We start from the raw sequence: 20,145 nt of genomic DNA on the forward strand, positions 1-20,145 counted from the left end.
GGGAGCGCTGACCTACCACTAGGCATTAGAAAACACTCTCCTGCCAGGGGGCAATGCTAAGTGTAAACCTCAATGTAAGAATTAAAACATAAAATCCAGAATACCAGAAGAGATAAGTGGCAAAGCCATTATCGGAGAATAACCCAGCAGAGGTACCATTTTCATAAGAGAATAACTTTTAGAAGCTGACAAGAGCTGTCAAGAGCTGTCAAGGTGTCAGGCCGGGAGAAGAGCCAGCACAATTAACATATACCAGGCTTCAATCTGCTGCGCGGGGAAAAAAGCGGGATTTGTTTTGGACAATTACAAGTTAATAAATGGAAGTGTCAGTTCCTCTGCAGTTATTTCTACAGCACACATTAAAGTGTACTAAAGGCCAAAACCTTTCACAGTTCCTGTCATGGTAGGCAACAGTACCATTATTTTATATTTCAAGCAATGTCAATGACAGCACTTACAAATGTCCAAGAAAATATTTCCCCTAGCAGCGTACCAGGCAGTTTACTTGGCAGAAATCATCTGTGCTCTGAGCAGTGACTAGTGGTTTAGATTTTTATTATGAAGACTATTTTTTCCCCTGCAAAACACACATACAAATGAGTGCTGGAAGTGAAGTGCTCGGAAAGGCATCTCCATTCAGATGGCATCCCAAGCGATTTGCAAAGGATTCAAACTCACCATGCATACAGAGGAAGGCACAGAAGCCTCCATGTAGGGGGGAGCCCGCACTGCAGGAGGAGCAGCTATCGAAGCTTGCATTTTATCCCAAATGCTTACAGAATGGAGAAAAAGCTTGAAAATCCCATACGACTTAATGCAAGCATTTTTCTCCTCTGTTGCTGAAGGAAAATGGCTTGACATGATTTTTGCCTTGTTGCTCTTCCCGTTAATCAAGCTAGAAAGATGAATCATTAGCTGCTTTATCTTCCTTTTGTTCACAGTCAGACAGGTGTGCAGAACCAAAGCAAAATACTACAGCAGTGTTTAAAAGAAATCTGCTACCCACAGAGTAATTTGGGAAATACTACCTATTAGTTAAGACATTATCCATCCTTACTGAAGTAAAATAACCCCCCGATTCATCATCAAAAGTGAGGTTATCCACACACGCTATTTTATGACACACTATTTTAAGCCCAATTGCCACTGCTGCAAATACTATTTTTTGGTTACGAGAGCTCAGCTTTGGCAGCCAGCTGCTCCTCCTCACTCTGAGGAAGTTTAAAAAGAAATTGAAGATCCTAAAATGGGCCTGGGAACAGCAAACACCTTGCAGGAATCTTGGCAAGGGGTGAATGGACAGCTGCTTCAGCCCTGACCTATTTCTAAGCATCTGAACAAACACGTCTCTATAAATACTACCTGCAGAGTACTCTTTCAGTTGTTGATCTCCCTGTCATTATATGAGCATCTCAGAAACTTCCTTTGCTTTTCCAGCCCTGAGCTGAACTGAGTTACGTTGGATCTGGCCGTAGGAGCAAGTTTATAATGCTCACAGGTGAACTAGAGCAATTTAAGCTAGGTTGTATTTTTAATATATTTCTAATTATACAATTCATACCCTTTTATCAACCTTATAAAGTAGGCTGATGCCAGCAAAATGTACTAATTGTGGTATTCCTTAGAATTGCAAAACTACAAGCAGGAACAAGGGAAGAAAATGAAGTAACCCACATTAGTAGCATTCATTATCCTCACGTTCAAAGAAAGGAAAAAATGAAGATTCATTAAGCAAGAAACAAGCCTTGAGATGGCAGAGAAGAAAGTCCCTTGCTGGGGCAGAGAAGGAGGACTGCCGAGAGACAGGGCAGAGAATGAGGTGGCAGCAGCCCATGATTTACAAATCAGATGACAGAGATAACTAATTCCTATTAATTCAATACTTGCTTAGGGAAAGAAAAGGCAAACTAAGGATAAGGAGTTTGATAAGAATCATTTTAAAGCTTCATTTACTTTTTTTTCTGTTTTTTTTTTTTTTTTTTTTTTTTTCCATCTATGAGAACCCATTTTCTTATGTATCTGTTGTTCAATTTCGTATCCTATCTAGCGACAGCCCTATTTCATATACAGAATCTTTTGTCTATGAGAGAAAGGCTACTGAGCGCCTTAAGCGCCCTTAAACAAATGCCCTGCTCTTGCACTGCTCACTCTAACTGAAGCCACGTTGGCCAGAGGAATGGTTGCTTCTTACAGCTAGAGAGGGACACCAATAATGGCAGGGAGGAACGTGCACATCTGGGGTGAAAGGATGAGCTGATCCCTAAGGGAGTCTCCAATAGTTATCTTTAACAGCTGGTACTGCTGGAGCCCTTCCCTTCTCAACATTCTTGTTGAGTCCAGGCTTCCTTTCTCTCCCTCATGGAATTCGTAGGCTAATACATCTCTGTGTGATCACGAGTGATTTAACACAGTGAGATCCTGTCTGTACCAGATGCAAACATGTAGTTGTCAGTATAAGCACAGAATTTTAAAGCTATACAAAATATATGCTAAGAAGGGTGATTCATTAAAAAAAAAAAAAAAAAAAAAAAAAAGCATTAAAAACTGTTTCTTTTTTCATTTAATAGATTTTTGTCATTTCCCTGACTTCCAGTGACAGCAAAGTGAGTGCAGGTTACATAGAGCTAACTTTCTGCATGAACTCTTGGCACTGTTAACATATCAAGATGACAGCAGCATGAGAGAAGCAGGAAGCTGGGCGTTCAAAAGTAGCAGCATTAATAATGAATGAGCTTGAATTAATATTATTCATTATTTATATTATGGTGTACCATGGGTTTCAGTCAGTTCTAATTTAAGAACAGATGCAACATGCTGTTGTTTCCTTCAAGGAAAGAGAAGGATGCCTGCAAGAGAGGCACAGACACAAAGCCTGGCTGTATTTACGTTGCCTTCTGCAGACAGAATGTCTTAACATAAAGAAACAAAAATAATTCAGCCAAAAGACAGTAGCGCTTTCTATAACCTGATCTCAAACCACAACTCTTCTGCCACATACAGAGTCTTTGGAAGGAAATAAAAGGTTCTTTGCAGAATAATTGAGGTTTGTCACAAGGATGCTTGTCATGAGCAGGCTTAGATGAAAGCCTAGCGAGAAACTAGGGGCTATTTCTCAAATAACAGCATATGGCATCCTTGAAATGAAGGAAGAGGCTGGGCTGAATTCAAAGCAGGACTGATAGGAGGAGCACGCTTCTAATTTCCTTTTCCATCAACTCTTGAAACTTCCTTAAACAAGGGCTGCTGTCTGCTCTGTCTGTCTGCTCAGGAGCAGCCGCAGTGCTGTTCTCTTAAACCATCCCTCGTTCCAAAATTTTCATGTGCTATGTGAGGGTGGGGAAAGTTCAACTTGGTGAGTCGTTCAGATCTTTGCTAGACAGTTGAAGTTGTAGCAGTAAGTGAGAAATAAAAAAAATCGAGACCAACTAACCGCTGAAGCTCACACAGAACAGGCTCTGCAGTTAGATTGTTCCAAGAAATGGGGAATCACTTCTATGCATGCTGCTTGTCTACTCACATCTCCTTCCAAAAGGCAACACAAATCACAATGTGACCCCACCAGGGGGTCAGAACCACAACTCAAAAAAGAACAAGCTCTTTCTGAAATGAATTGATTTTGCATGGATCAGCAAAGAATGCAATTATTGCTATAAAATTGAGTGCGCCTTGTACTGAAAAGGTTACTCAGTTCTTCCCAGTGAGCTCCCACATGTAAAACACAGGCTGCTAAGCAAAAAACAAAACGAAACAAAAACCAGAAGTTAATTTCACAAAACCAAGTCATCCTGAGAGGTTGGAATTTAATACATTACTGTCAACGTATATCTGTCTTTCATTTAAGAAAACTTAGAGCTTCATCGTAAATAATATTCTTTCCTTGATCTCTGACAACGCAAAACCAGGAACAACCAAATTATTGTCATGCTTTTCGTTTCTTACACTTAATCTACATTCTACTTGATTACTTTCAGGACAGCAATGGGATCGCCTTTGGAATTTGAGAAAATTACAGAGAATGTATTCAAGTTGATTGGTTTGAACTTTGCAGCCATAATAACACTTAAATAACTTTGGGAGAGCGATTTTGTTCAAGAATGAATGACAACAAAAAAAGAATATTTTTCTTCCAGATAATTGCTTGGCTGATCTGCAGCCTGACGCAACAAAGCGTGTGATAGGAAAGCTCTCATTTGACCTCAACAACTGTATAAGTCAAGGTTTCAATCATTTCTGTCATCTGGAATATTTTATGCCAAAGTATGCATTACAATATGCAGGGTGCTTCAGGAATCACGTACGTAACACTTCCTATTTTCAGACCTCAATTATTATCTTCATTCTTATCTTCGTGCTGAATAGAAAAAAGAATTTTCTTTTGTAACAACACTGGCCAAATAGCAGAAACCTGATAAATACTGATATAGTAAAGCTAAGTATAAAACTTGCCTTGACTTCAGCTGGTTTATACACAGACCGTTTCATGCACTGATGAAATTCAACTGAATGTTGATGAAGCTCAACTAAAATATATGAGTATGACTTTCAATAACACAGTGAACCACACAACAGCAGAAATGCATGCTGGTGAGACAAATGCACAGGATGCATTAAATAAATCATATTTCACTGTATCTCCCTCTGTGGTTTCTTTCAGACAAGCTAGATTCCCAGTGCACAGGTTTTATGTTATAAAAAAATTAAAGTAACTAAAAGTTCAAAAGCCAATATATGATGGAATCCAAAGCACATCTGGCAGAGACTGCACCAGGACATTTAACAGTGATCTGAGTGACACACCTATGCAGACACACCTGAGGATGACACTTGGGCAATGGGTGGATGAATTATATTTGTGTTTATTTTGCACAGAGATATTCTATCAGCTATTTAACAGCGTAAGGACTGACAGGGATATTGGAAAGGACAGAGGATGCAGTAATTCAAGACAGAAAAAATGAAAGAAATGAGAGTAAACACCAAGTTTCTAAGCTCAGAAGGGGTTACAGCTGAGTAGGGCTAGCTCTGTATTAAGGAAAGGGCTTCTGGTGGAACCACGAGTACCAGCACATGGGTGTTAATATTTTGTTTGTAGACTATCTATGGGACCAGGCAGAGTATATGTTTTTCTATAGTAATTATGTTTGTTCTAAAACACCTCTTTGGGAAAAGTAAGTCAATTGCAGTATAGAATTTCCTTGTAATTTAAAAAAAAAAAAAAAAAAAGTTGTAATTGTCAACAGTTATTATACTTAAACACATTTTCTTTGGTATGTAAGAAATAGAAGGCTGATTAGAAACAAGACTGAATTCTGCAGTATTGACTGAAGAATACTCTGATCTAAAGTGTCAGTACATGTTTGGAGCTGAAGAGTGCCTACATATTCCCTAACAGTGAAACTTGTCGAGGAGCTGATTCCTAGAATTAAATTTTACGGGTAAAATAAAAACAGGAAGGAAAATAAATCAGCTTTTTCTTTCATTCAGGAAACAGCATAGCAAGTTCCTCCTCAAATAAATTCAGCCACTGCCAGCTAACTCTCAGACATCACCTCCTTAACTTGCAGACAGGCTCCGCCATCCCAGCTGGCACCCAGGCGCTGCCTTGCCCCAGGCACCCAATGCCAGCAGCACAGCCCCGAGGGCACTCACAGCACAGCAGGGCTCTGCAGGAGCAGCTCACTTCTTAGCCAGTCAGCCACAAGACAATCCCCTTGGACAATCCTCTCGGGTGTTATGCTGTGAGTACCTTCTCATACTTCCACACAGCAGTGATTCTCCTTTATGTTCCTATTTCTGGAAAAGGAGGAGGTGTTTTGTGGTTGTGTGTGGGCTCCAAATGCACATGTATCTATAAGAACCACAGCTGAATATCTGTTGGTGTTCCCTTCATACTTAAAAAGAAATGAAAAGATAAGCATCTTTTCCTAAGGGAAAAAATTCAATCCAGGCAGAAATGAAAAAGTATGTTCTGTGAGTGGGAAATAACATTTAGAAAGAGCCCAATACTCAAGTAAAATCATTTAAATCCTATTTTATGCCTGCTTCACTTTGAGAAAAGTTAAGATTGCCCATAAAGGCACACAGTGATATCACTGTCTTCTCACCTGAGAAAACAGCTGAACTAAGGGAAGAAACACAAAATTTCTCCATTCCTGGAAGTCTGGCCATGAGAATCCTGACTGTCTGATTCCCAGACTGCTGGTTCATTGGGCACGCAGCAGAGAAAGCACACAGCAACGTACTGCACTCGCAAGGAAAGGAAAAGATATTGCAGTAAGTGCTGCAGGAAGGGGGCTTTGTTCCTCAGCCCCCAGACCAGTGGGTTGGCACCTGGAGATCCATGCCTTCTTCTGTTCCATGTGGGCCCAGCTGGTGATCAAAGGAATTTCTTTCATCACTCGGGGATGTTGATAGCCATGAACACTCCCCCTGACCTTCTTGTCTGCTCTGTTATCTTAAACATCCCCTTCTGGCTGGGCTCAGTGTGCACTACGATCCAAGCAAATGCACTGCTACCGCCAGCAGCAACGAGTTTTGTCACATACATATAACATGCTTGTTTTGCTTGTAAGTAACTCCTAAGAATGTCTCTTGAAGCTCTTAAGGCTTTGTTCTGTACTAGAATAAAGCTCTTTTTTGACACATTGCTCTGGAAGAAGACATCTTTTGGAGAATTATTGTTTCTGTGCTTCTAAGATGGTATATAATGTGTTGTCTTAGTCTGATCCAAATAGCTTCAGTGCAACTCAGCCTGCAAAGAGCAGCCCCGACAAAGCAACCTAAAATACTACTGCCTCCCAGTAAACATCTTTCTTTTCAGCAGCTGAGGGGACTGAGCTGCTGCAATCCATGTTTTCACCTATTTAAATTACGTTCCTCCTAACCCAACACAAACAGATGGGAACGCTGGCCAACTAAGGGGCAGAAAAGCCCTATTTCTGTCAGTTACTTCTGTTTTTTTAAGTTACAGAGAATAAAGAGTAGCGAGGCATATTAAGATCACTCTTTACCAGGACACCGCTTCCACTGCCAACCATCCACCCACCCCATTTCCTGTGGTCCCCATGAGCACTCCAAGAACTAAGACATTCTTTCAAGCAGCTTTTGTTTGGGATTTCCTATCTGAAATTTCCATATAATTGAAGAGAGCTACACGTGTTGCATAGGCAAACGGAACATCTATTCTGAGGATCATGCACTCAAGATGATCAAAGGTCAGATTTCTGATGGGCTGCAGATTAATGTCCTCTGATCTACTTGGCATTAACCTCTAAAACTGTGCAAAGAAGAAAAGCGAGTAAAGAAAGATGTACGCTGTGGCTGAGACACAAAACAATGGTGTCTAGTAATTTAGTCTTCCTCTATAATTTCTACTTTAGTACCTCCATAAAATTTTAAATACATTTTTAGAGCGAGAAGATCATTTTCATACAGGGAGAGAGTTTGCAACACGACCTCTGATTCTGTGGGAAAAGTTTCCTGCTAAAAATTTACTTAACTGATTGTATTTGCATACGTAGATGCAAACACATCGGGACTCTTTCAGAGCAGCATTTTTGTTCTGATACACAGAAAAACAGTGCAGGGAGAGGAAAGTACATCAAACCCGAGTGTGCTGCCATGATATTAGGTGATAAATCAGGTCTGGGATGGAGAGGAAGACTTTCACATTCAAGAATAAAAGCACTTTGTTCTGGCAGCAACAAGCCTCTTGAGGAATGATGGATGCAGGAAACCCAGCTGTGTGATCCACCGACAGGACAAAACAACTCACCGCCTCCGAAGGGCTACGAAAAGACGAAGGTCATTCACAGCTTTACACTCACTGCTCTGCCACGTTTATCAAAACAGCAGCATTTCAAGGAGCATGGGCAGCATTTTTTTCCTATCCTGCGTGAATACAGCACTTCAGAAAGCTCTTTGTATGCTTCCAAATGCTTAAGAAAATGCATAAAATCATGCAGATGCTTTTGAGTCCTCAGATGGGTCTCAAAACCGCAATCCATTATTTTAGATCACCATTATCAAATAGGAATTCTCTCATTAGTACACTGGATAATACAGGTTCAGCCTTTGTCACATTTCTATCCAAATTGGGCCCAGCGCAATATGAAGACACCTATATTCAATTTTATTTTCTTGTGGTCCAGGCTTTCAAAGCAAACAGAGGAGTTCATTTTTCTTCATTACCACTTTTCAAGTTGCTTTTCCAGGAGTATTTCTTAAAGGCTGGAGATATTAGTCTCCCAACCATACTGTCAAATCTAAGACCAAGAAAGCACTGAAAGAGGGAAAGAGGCAGGTGCAGAACCCTACATACTGGTCTGAACTCCTCCAGCTTCTAGGCAATAAAATTAATTTTGCCCTATCCTTTATTTCTGGTCTGGTTGGATGGATCTACATGAGTGCAGAAGCGATATTAGACAACAAATCAAAGCACAAGCAATTCCTGGCAGCATGGGGTTCCCAATCCAAAAGGCAATTTTACAGTTTATTATTAAGTTTTGTATTTTAATCCTGGTTATTTACTGTGCTAGAAATCTGTGAATTTTTAGAAAATAAGGACAATAAAATTGAGATACAGATGTGATGAACACTTTCTCTGAGGAACTACTGCATGGCTGACATGCGTGACAACAGAATGCTTGGTTAGGATTAAATAAGGCTTTTCAGAAGGGCTGGGATGAAATCAGGTGGACAGAGGTTTCAGCCACTTGATTATATGAGGGACGCTGTGCTGGGAGCAGAAAAACAGAACTGACTGCACGTTACAGTTATTCTGGGAGCACAGGAAACTTTCATTTTTTTAATAAGCGCTTCCCCCTACCTGCTCACTATTAGTAGAAATGTGTGACTGAATGGGAAAGTTAGAGACAAGTAAGAGGCAAAACCCAGATCATCTGTTCATCTCCCACAGTAAACTGCTGGAAAACTTCTGCCACTGAGTTAGGAATGTCCACAGCAAAATCAGAGTATCCTTACAGCAGCATCTGCAAATGGCTCTAGCAAAATGAGGTTGCTCAGAAATAGAGACTTGGTGTTAAACCCTTGAAAATCAGAGAGAGGCCACACCACAGCCATTTGCTGCCTGTCTCCTTTTTCACTGAAATACAGGAAGAGGAAAGGCTAGCTTTTGTAACAGCAATCGAAGCCACAAAAGAAAATGCTCCAGAAGGGTTAAAGCTGACTTAATATCTTAACTCAGGAATCGATAGCCTTACTTTCTAATAGTATTACAGAAAATGTTCTCTTTGTCCAAACGAGCACCCATACAACTTGTCCTGCTGGAGAAGTGGCCACCTTTGTCTGATTTCCCACCAAAAAGCGGGGAGTTGTGATTATCTGACATAGGAAGAGGATGGTTTACTGAATTTCACCAGCTAAGATGACACACGTAAACACTGACACCCCAAGACACCACTCAAAAGGTACAGGAACTGCCACACTCCTCCAAATGCTGCTGCTGCAGTGCCAGCATCTCCTGTCTAAAGCAATTAAAAAGAGAAGCAGCTGTGTGAAACACTGAAGTAATACCTGACCTCAGTTTCAAAGTACATTTTCATCAATACTGAATAGGTAGAGGAGCAATTACTGCAATCTTCAGGTTCTCATTATTTGGAAGTGTTTCAGAGCAGCCTGAAATTCCTAAGAGAGTTCACGTGGGAAAGAGTCTGCCCATCACTTTTTCCCCTGCCTTCCATAAATGAGGTGATATTGTGTGATGGTGCCTGAAGGACCAGTTCCAGCTGTATTTAAAGTCAAAATACTTACAATTCATAATAAGCATCTCCAGGATGCAATGAAGTTACCTACTAATTTCTAATATAGCTTTCCCTTTAAAGTTTCTCATACATTCCTATAGCTGATGAGGTCTGCAGCTTTGTAGTTCTCAACAACGAATCTAAAACTCACAAAATCTAAAGCTGATAGCATCTGAAAGAAACTGCAGGAGATTCAATTAGAATGAAAAGCAATCGATTTTGATCCAGAACCTTATGGCTGCACCAGATAAAAACAAAGATAAAGGATAATTACCAGCTAATTGGACTAAGTGGAAACTTCCTGTATGGTTGTACCATTACGTATCCTTTTGGCAACGTCAACCAGTACATTGCTGACCACTCTGCAGACCATGAGGCTGCAGTGGCATGCTGCTGCCTTGTGAGACAACTGCATTGCCTCTTCCTTTTATGTTACAAAAGCAGGATAAGGGACTTGGAGGTGCAGTGACAAAATGTGGCAGTAAAACTGTAAATTCCAATGTTTAACACCTAACACACGTTTCACTGTGGACCGAGCCAGAAACTTTTCATTACGAAGGCTTTTTAAACTCAGCACGTTTAAGGAAAATTATAGCCCATTTCACACAGAGGCAGCTCTGAAAAGAAAGTTTACCAAAAAATATGCCAAGCTTCGTATCCACACCTGTTCCAACACAAATGCTTCCCTGTAATCTCTTAAATATACCACTGTACTTACTGACATGCAAAATTAAACTGAAGACAAGTGAATTCTACATTTACTTTTTTTTTTTTTTTTTTGTCATTTCTTGTTCCTTTTTACCATTTAACTGTTTGCATTTCCTTCAGAGAATTCCCCACTCCTTATGTTTCAGAATTTTCGGCTGTGAAACGCTTACAACTTGTTCCTATGAAAACTGCCTGCTTTTTTCCAGAATCTGCAATCTGATGACTGTGATTTTCAAGCCATCCCGAAGGACACTGAAACCAAAAATGTCAACATTCTTGCTGGAGCGAAGTTTAAATAGTGAGAAGATTCCTCTTACCTGCTTGTGAGCGTGATCATATGAGTTGATGTGATTGTCAAACTCCTGGTGTTTATAGTACTGCTTGTCACAGAGTGCACAGTAGAAGTTGGCTTTCAGATCTTCCAGGGCTTTTGCTATCGTGTTTTTCTTTTCAGCATAATCCTGGGGGGGAATGGAAAAGCAATTTTAGTGTATTCCTCTGATGCTGAGAATGGATTTTGTGCTTTGCAGTTAATCATATTTGTAAACATTTACACACTTCCATAACTAAAAGCCTTCGCATATTTGCTGTGTTACATTGCACATATTTACTGTATCTGCTGAGAGGCTCAGGATTTGCACACTTCAATTTGCTATTCAGTTGCCTGCTCCCCTCAGGGCTCTGTCAGACATTAGACTACAGATGGATTTCCTCAGGTCCTTTCCAAATACAAATATTTATCGTGCTGAAGGTTATTTTCCAGTTAGTTTCTACCAAAGACTCACTGTTCAGATGACCTGGGAGGTGACATGCCTAAGCAGAATGATCACAAAGACACAAACTCCAATAATTGAGTTAGCAGACTTTCACAATGAAGCGTGCTTCTTAAAAAAGGAAATGAAAAACCTCAACTGTGCCTCTCTGAGCACAGAAACACATGAAAACATGATGAGTTCTTTCGTAGCTGAGAGTTAATGAATATCTTCCAAAGCTCTGTCATCCAGCATTAGAAGGAAAGACCCACATCTCCATTTACCATACTTTAGCAAAAGCATTTAAAACAACCTTGCTTATTATTTATGAACAAGTACTATACAAGCAATATTTTTCCTTTCCTGAAAATGCATTGATGACAACATGGCAAGTTCTGAAAGAGCATGGAAATGGTCTGTCATCTCAAATTAGTTGAGCACCGGTTACACATTAAACATGTCGAATTCAGTGAAAAGCCTCCTGCTTTTCTGCTTTTGACAAGTCTTAGAACTGCATGCTGAAGCCCCAACTGCAGCTAACACTGTAAAATATAAATATTTTACACTTTGAAATACATCTGTGTTGTATGGAAACCTATCCTGGAGACTCTGCCATTAGTTTTTAGTAATAGCAACACGAAACTGTAGGTTTTGAATCACTTCAAGCATTACTAAGATGCCTGTGTTAAAGAATGCAGTAGAGAAAACATATCAAAAGCCTCAAAGGGCAGAGAATCCCTTGATACAACTCAAAAGTACTTCTCACAATCTGCAAGGGGACCCTATGTATGCTTTTACTGGTTTTTAGAACACAACAAAGGAGAAAACTGTGGCTTCGGGGGATCATAGTGCCTATGATACTTGAAAATTAAAACAAAAAATATGATGGATTCTAAGAGTAGAGAAATAAACAATCATTCCTCTCGTACAAAGATCTCACAACATGTTCTCAGGCGGAATTCTGCAAGTCATACTGATGTAGGGCAGTAACTTAAATAAAATTATGTAATATTGTTGGTGTTCCTCTTGAAATAAAGCACCATTTTTGAAACGCTTATACAGCAGAACATAACCTAAATGGGATCTGTGCAATTGTAGCTGATATGCACAATGGACCCCAAATGGAGCACAGACATGAGAACCCTGTGAAAGTTGTACTGCAAAATAATAAAATCTCATCGTACCTGGAGTTCTTTGATGGGGAGGGCTCATTTTATATTTCAGTATCATCTAAAATAGATGCAAGTAAACAGAGAAGAAACAACAGCAGAGTTTGATTGTGGACACAGGAGAAGAAAAGACAGGATTTCTTTATGACAAGATTTGTACTTTTAAAGCCAGTAAATATTGGATGTCAGGAATACACAAATGACTGTACTGGATCAGATCAACTTCTTGAACCTAGTAAAGTTTTGTTGTGTGTAACAAAGGTAGAGTGACCTTTAACTGAAGACTACTCTATTCTTCACTTTGCTTAGCAGCCCAACAGACATTCTATTTATTCTCATATTGGAAGAGGTCACAAACATCCATTTTATAATTCCTGTTGTCTGGGTCATTCATAATTGTATACACCGTATCACAACATCTCTGTCTGAACAAAACTCTTCTGCAGTATTCAGTCATCCCTCAGGCCCAGGTCATGCATTGCCTGCCCTGTCCTTTTCACAGCTTCCAAAGCCTTTCCAGCTGTACTCTCCTCTCCAACTCTTTTTATCACCTGTATCATCGGCTGCTGTACAGTATTTGGTTGGCAGGAGAAGTTTCTATTCAACTACCAACCTTCACTTGATTTGCTGAACAACATGAAGTAAACAGGATACATACAAAGACAGCATGTACTGCCTAGAAGAATGGGTTAAACACTGGCAGAAGACAACAAGAGGATCCAGATGAACACCAGCGCAATCACTAGTTGCTACAGGAGAACCTCACTGGTGAAATACATTCTTTGTGATCTAAACACAGGCAAAAAGAATCACTGATTGTGGACGCGCGGAATCAATCTGAAACAAAGTACTATTGTGACAAAGAACTGCTAAAGAAATACTAACAGTGGTTGTTTTTCCAAAATTTTGCCTTGCATTTGAAGCAATCATGAAACACGAAGTGCTCTCTTCACATTATCCCCTACGACCACCAGATGAAAATTACATATTTTATTCCAACCTGCAGGAAACAACACTGAACCACCACTCCAAACACCTGGGTTGATTTTTTTTAAGGTTCATGTTTCAAAGGATGAACGGGGAATGGAAAAACGAGAATGCAGACAGATTCTCTGCTTGTTAAACCATTTGTATTGACTTGGAAGGGAGCACTTCCTTGGAAGAGGAGGCTTTTGCTAGCGCTATGAATTTCAATGAGAGACAGCTGCCCAAAAACTGACAGTAAGAGATGACAGTCCCTGGACCTTGATAGCAGCAGGCTACGGATTGCAGATGGAAATGACAGCAACTAGCTGGAAAGGAACGTGCCAGAAGTAAAGCAGTGGCCAAAAGCATTTAAAATGGCTAACTATTACCGGGCTTAGTCTCAATTCCTTCCAAAAAAATTTGCAAACCATACTGGAAGTTTTAAAAAGAACACTGAATTATGATTCATCTCGGTTGTGGAACTCAGAACTGAGTGTCACTTAGTTTCATTATTTTTTTCCTGAAAGGCTTATTATCTGAAAGCCTGTGGCTATAATTCACTGGAGCCATCTTTCATAATTGATATGAAAGATCTCTAATAAGTGCTCACATCTCTCAGCTGGCTTTATTTCTCTAAATCCATCTTTTCCACTCTCCAAATCCTTAAGCCTTAAGTGCAAACGCTGCTGCAAGCATCTGACAAATGGTGCAAAGAGCAGGCTCCATCTGCAGAGGTGTTGCCTGCAACAGCAGGATGGGACCTTCTGCTGCCACTGCACGGACAGGAAGAAAGGAGGAAAGTAACACAAGTATTTATTGCTTCCCATGGATAACTTCAGGAAGTTGACAGGATCCCTTGCTCTGGAGGATGTTTTTATGTAGTGCTACATACATTTAAGTCTCATATGTCTACAGTCTGTAGAAAGGTTAAGCAGGAAAAAGTGTAAGAATGTGAAATTATAAAACCCCACCTACACCGCTCTGATTGCCACCGTGAATATTCTTACCTCACAAGAAACGTGAGCATGCTCTACTGCAGCAAGCCATTTCACATTTACTGTACACATAAAAGGGTCAGGCAGGCAGGCACTGCAAAGTAAAATGTATTACAGAAACAACTCCCTTCTTCCAGAGTATTTACTGGTACAGTCCTCCCAGGGAGGATCAGGCTGCTCTAGTCTGAGCCTCTGGATTTGACCACATTAGACCTGACTGATGTTCTACAGCATGCATGCTTCACAAAAAAAAGAAATATATGTTTGTAAAGCATTTTTTTTTCTTTCCCAGTGCCAAAAAAATAAAGGCAAAATCATATTTTGAGCATTGTAAAAAAAAAATCCAACTTGTTCTCTTGCTCTAGTGAAACTATTCTATATAGTTGTTAGTTGTTTTTAAGCAGACTCTTCAGAGTCTGCTTAAAAACATGCCGTTACCACCCTTCTCTCCACCCCTCCACCCCAACAAAAAGAAAGGAAAATGAAAAATGAATCAAGGGAAAAAAAGATGTAGCTTAAAAGCAGACATTTCTATAGCCATTTCACTGCGATATCTATGGATGCAAGTAATGATGCCTTCATTTCTGGTTTATTTGCTAGGTGCTATAAAGATAGTGAGAAGGGCAGATTTCACTGAATAAAAGGTACGATTTACTAACATCTCTGCTATCAATCTCAGTATTTCTAAGCACGTATCATTTGTTTTAATATTTTCTTGTATCACATTCTTTTCCCTCATGTGAACAGTCCATACATCATCCACTGAACTGGAAGGAATAAATAAAAAATAGAATGCATTCATAATATTAATGCGCTCTAGCACCAAACCTAATTATTTATAAGGTTCCTGGCCTTATGAAGGCAGAAAGACCAAAGCAGAAAGATTAGATACATTGATCAAATTCCTCATTGATCTCAGCAAATTCGTATCGTGTAGCGAGCTTCCATTTCATTCTGAGCTGAAAAGGAGACCGGCAGGGACAACAGTGACAATTCTGTCACATCTTCCCTGTTACCTTACTTCAAACTTTCCTGTTAGCTGTGAGATGTGATAGCAACCCACAGCTCTCACGGGGCCATGAACATCAGATTGTTATTTGGTTGATTTTTTGATCCCACCTGCCACGCTCCTTCCAGGCAAAGGAGTTTCCAAGGGCAGCGACCCCATTGCTTCACTGCTTTGCTGCATCAGGTGATTACGGGGCTGAGGAAGAAATAGTTACCCTGAAGACTCCTACATAAATTGAACATCACAGGTTGAAAAAATAAAAGTAAAAAGAAAAAAGCACTCTGCCTTTGTTCTCTCTTCACGATGACCTGCAGACATGGGGCTCCAAACAGAACAGGTCCCACATACAAGGAGCCGCTCAGCTGCTGGGTACACATGAAAATGCTACTGAGGACATGCAAATACTTTTGCATACGTATTCTCAGCTTTATGACAGAATTTCACATTTAGGCACACATTTTGGTATCAGGACAAATAACATAGTGAAATCAGAAGGAAATAGCTCACTGGTTCCAATCGGAGCTGCTGGTTTCCTAACTCACTTTTTTGAAACAGCACATTTCTCACCACCCATACTCATTTGAATGGATGAACTCTGCCCCTGCTCCACATGGAGGAGATGGATGGGCGCAGGGACAGAGCTGCCCACTGGAACCCAACGCATCGCAGAGTAGTGTCCTGCAATGATAGGATTGAATTAACTGTAAAGGAAGCTAATGATGAGACAGTAATCTGTTATCAGATTTGTCTGTCTCATTAACTTCCTTAAAGCACTTTCAACTGTATAATTACTTTTAACTGGAACTCATAAAATCACTTAATTAGTTTTTTTGCCATTAAAACTAACTCTTGTGCATATATCTGTAGGATTATTTATTCTAGCGATTTGAAAACTATTTCCAGGCAGAGCGCTCACTTAAAAGTTGACAATGTTGGATGCACACTTTTGCTTGGATACTCATATTAAGAAGGGGGCTCTTCACCAATGTTTTGTGAGAAGTCTAACGTGGGCCTGCTTATAATGAAGAAAAACTTATCTACCCCAACACCACCACTCATTTCAATCCGTGCAAGATGGAATAGAAGAATGTCTTGCTGTAGAAAAGAAATGTTTAATAGCGGAAGACAAAAAGGTTTACTCAGATGTGTATTAAACTTAGATATGTATAAAACTTTTTTTTTTTTTTCACTGGATGTTTACCATTGTCAAATGACAAGCAGGAGAAGCCTTTACTGGTCTGCCTGAAATAGTCCAGTCATATGCTTCCACTAGAAAAGAATTCTGATTTAAAGAAAACTTGCAGTTGATATTCAGCATTTCATTTCCTTCTAGCAGGCATCTAAAGATGTTCATACCACCTCAGTGTAATTTCCTTGACACATAAGTGTCGAATATAATTAGACTCTTTGGAAAATCAAGCTCTTACATCTGACCCTTACAGCACCACCCTAAACAAAACAAAGAGTCTTTTAACCCCTGCAGAACTCATAACCCTGAAGCAGACCACAAACAACTCCTGAAAACAAATGCCACACTGGAACCCATCTCAATTTTTATGCCCAGCAGTCTTCCAAGAGGTCCAGGGGCGCTGGATTCGATGATCTCTGGAGGTCCCTTCCAGCTCCTACAATTCTGTGATTCTGTGAAAGGGGGCTTGAGGATTGATTTCATCTCAAGACAACCCGCTGCCAATTGACTGGTAGCTATTCATTTGTGTTAGAAGCTGCTGTAGAGCTTGTCAAGCTCTACAGACTTGTTCGTGCAGTTAGCTTTTGGCCTGGTAAAATTGCCAATTTAGTTGGATGAGGCACTGGGGAGCAAGAAAATTGGACACCACCTGTGATATATGTAACTTTCACTATGGCATTGGATTGTGGGGCGACTCGCTCACTGAGGCCTGTGCGCTTGTACGTTCAGATCAGATGTCTCAATTTCAGTTTCCCTGGCTCTGGCTGTTGATCGTAACAACTCTTTTTCTACAGAGATTTTTATTATGATTGCCAATACCGATTTCTTGCCTAAGTTTCCAAAACTTTATTCTTTCTGTATTTTCTCTTTTCTGTTTCAGCTTATATTTTTAAAACCTTTTTTTTTGTGTGTATGTGGAACAAAAAAGAAAAGCAAATGGGAGTAGAATCATACTTTGAACTGAAATTAATACATTCCCTTCCAATTTTCTTCCTCTCCAGAACACAACCGCTCCACAATAGGTTGAAATTGCGAGCCATTCTACTTCCATATCAATAACCCAGTTACTTAAATATACATCAATGCCTCAAAACCCAGGAACACTGCATGTTTGCCCCATCGAGGAAGCTGTACGCTGCGTTTTAAGATCAGCAGGTGCGCTGAGTTTTCACAGTTGATGCGTTTGCTCCGAGCAGTGCCTACTGTAGAAAACACTCATGAAAAGTTTTCTTTACAGACCTTCATACCGATTTCATTTTACTGTGACTTTCCAGACCATTAAACCTTCTCATGCAAATTTCCTATCTTTTTATAGCTCCAGGGACCCATCACCGCTAGCCTTCCTTCATGTGCTTTGAAATGATACGCCACAAGCACTTAAATATCTGGCCACTGAAGAGGTATCTGAGAGAGGCTAAGGTCTGAAACGCTTCTGGTTTGTGTGCCTCTGCCCAAGAAGTCTGATTCACTGATGGAAAACAGTTCAGATGCCAACAAGAATAACGCTCCACTTCTCCCTGTTACCATAACCCACTGCACAGTCATTAAATGGAATTCATCCTACAGGGCTTGACCAGAGTACTTTTTTACGAGAAACACAAGGAATTACACTGCTTGGCTTCTTCAGTTGATTAATTATGAACAGGCACAAGCTTAAGTTTACAATTGTTTTCAAAAAAATCATTCTGTTACCATTGTCAGAAAAAGCCCTGCATCACCCATGGATGCAACTGTGCTTAGAGATGTGCAGAGAAAATAAGGTGCATCCACAACATTGTCAGGCTTCCTCAAAAAAAAGTAATAATTCAAAAAAAAAAATCAGCAGGATGATGTAGGTTAAAAATACTTCAGGTTAGGGGTGGAAGAAAGGAATCTATATATATTCATATATATATAATAGATATATACATAGACAAATAGATAATTAATTCCTTCATATATATGCAATTAAAACATTAATGACTTTATATCCGAGTTTAGGTTTCCATAAAACTATGGGTGCAAAGCTCTTCACTTAATCCTCATGAAGGAGAAGTTACCTGGAGGACCAAGGATCCTACGCAAGCAGAAAAAAAGATCAGAAGGGAGAGACAAATGGTGGCATAAGGTGCTGGATGGAAACAGAGAGATTCCAGCATTAGCAGTAGGCTCAATGAATTCAGTAAAGGAAACAGATTTCTTGTGTATGACTACTCTCTGGTGTGTGTGTGTGTATGTGTGTGTGCTTTTTGTATTCAAAGGCTTCATTTTCTTGGATTATTCAGTTCTCATCTAGCCTTAAGCCGTCTCTGCCCAGCCAAAAGTTTTCCTTTTTTAGCTGAAAGAAGCTCCAGCTGCCTTGAGGGAATAAACAAAAAAGAAATGCTCAGTGTCATGGAAACTGCATGTTGCACAACACTTTTTTTTTTAGCTGGAAGAACCATGGAGACCTAAGTGACATTAGCATTTCTGAACACGCTCATCACTTGTGTTAAAAAGCAACAACAGCTGCAATATTGCTGATAATAGTAGACAGATTAGCAGCATTCCAGCTTATCTATGGTTGATAATACACTGCAGTAAGTCTGATTTCGTCTGGGCCTGAGTTTCAAGTGTGGATTCTCCATCATGCACAAATTATGCTGAGATCTTTTCCTCTTCCAAAGCATTTATTAGATCCTCTAGTACTGAAAAAGTATTTCAAACTTAAAGACACTGAGATCTCAGATTCTTTGCAAAATCGGATGGAAATGGGTTTTCTACTTCATGTTTACACACATGCACATGTACACACAAAGATATGGCAGCATAAACCTAGCTTCAGAAATCAGATTCAAAGATGCTACTCAATAGCTAAAATGATCCACCATCCTGCTGAATTCCTGTAACAGAAAGGGATCCAGGAAGACACCAGGCCCTGCTCAGTCTTACAAAGAGAAATCTCCAAGGGATCTGATCCACACGGAACAGTAAAATCTCAAATCTGGGCGGTCTTAGTGCTGACCTTTCCAGGAAGAACTGTGAGGACCAGGTGATCTTCAGAGGTCTCTCCCAGTTCCTCCAGCTCACCACAGGGTTATCACAAGGCAAAGACTACATACCAATGCCTTGTTGCCTCTAACTGTGCTAATAATTATGAGGAATTTCCCTTTTATTGTTGCAGGATGGGCATCAAATAAAAATACAATCATTTTGCCAAACCAAGCTCCATCCTATGGTAAAAACCTTGCTGAAGTCAGACAAAAGCCTTTTAACCATGTTCAGCCACTCCAGCCAACACATTTGTTTCCTACAGACAGGGGCACAGCAAAAGATGCTCAAACGAGAGTTCTGTGCCTGGATGTTGCCAGAAGATGCTAAACAAAGAAAAACGTTTTATGTTTTTTCCTTCCAATTTCATCACTAACAATGTTGCTAAATCTTTATGCATATTTTTAATGGTTTGCTTCATTTGAAGTGTTGCTTTATCAAAGCTTGTGGTATGTTTTAAACCCCTTGCATGTCATCAATTTTACAAACCAAAGCTTATAATTATATGACTTGTGTACAAAACAAAGTGAATGATAACTACATTTATCACAATTAATGCTTTTTCATAAATGGCTTCTCAGCTGGTT

At 39.9% G+C, this 20,145-nt stretch overlaps 1 protein-coding gene across 1 annotated transcript in view; it reads right to left on the reverse strand.

The window, feature by feature from the left end:
* The window catches only part of ZNF804A (zinc finger protein 804A), a 131,709-nt gene that overhangs the window by 18,401 nt on the left and 93,163 nt on the right, over positions 1-20,145 (reverse strand). The window contains exon 2 of the mRNA XM_042874745.1: positions 10,787-10,930. Within this exon, the coding sequence (XP_042730679.1) occupies positions 10,787-10,930 (144 nt within the window). The remainder of the gene's footprint in view (positions 1-10,786; positions 10,931-20,145) is intronic.

This window comes from Lagopus leucura, unplaced genomic scaffold (genome assembly GCF_019238085.1).
Source record: "Lagopus leucura isolate 7727_CA_CO unplaced genomic scaffold, USGS_WTPT01 Super-Scaffold_100012, whole genome shotgun sequence".
Taxonomy (NCBI): domain Eukaryota; kingdom Metazoa; phylum Chordata; class Aves; order Galliformes; family Phasianidae; genus Lagopus; species Lagopus leucura.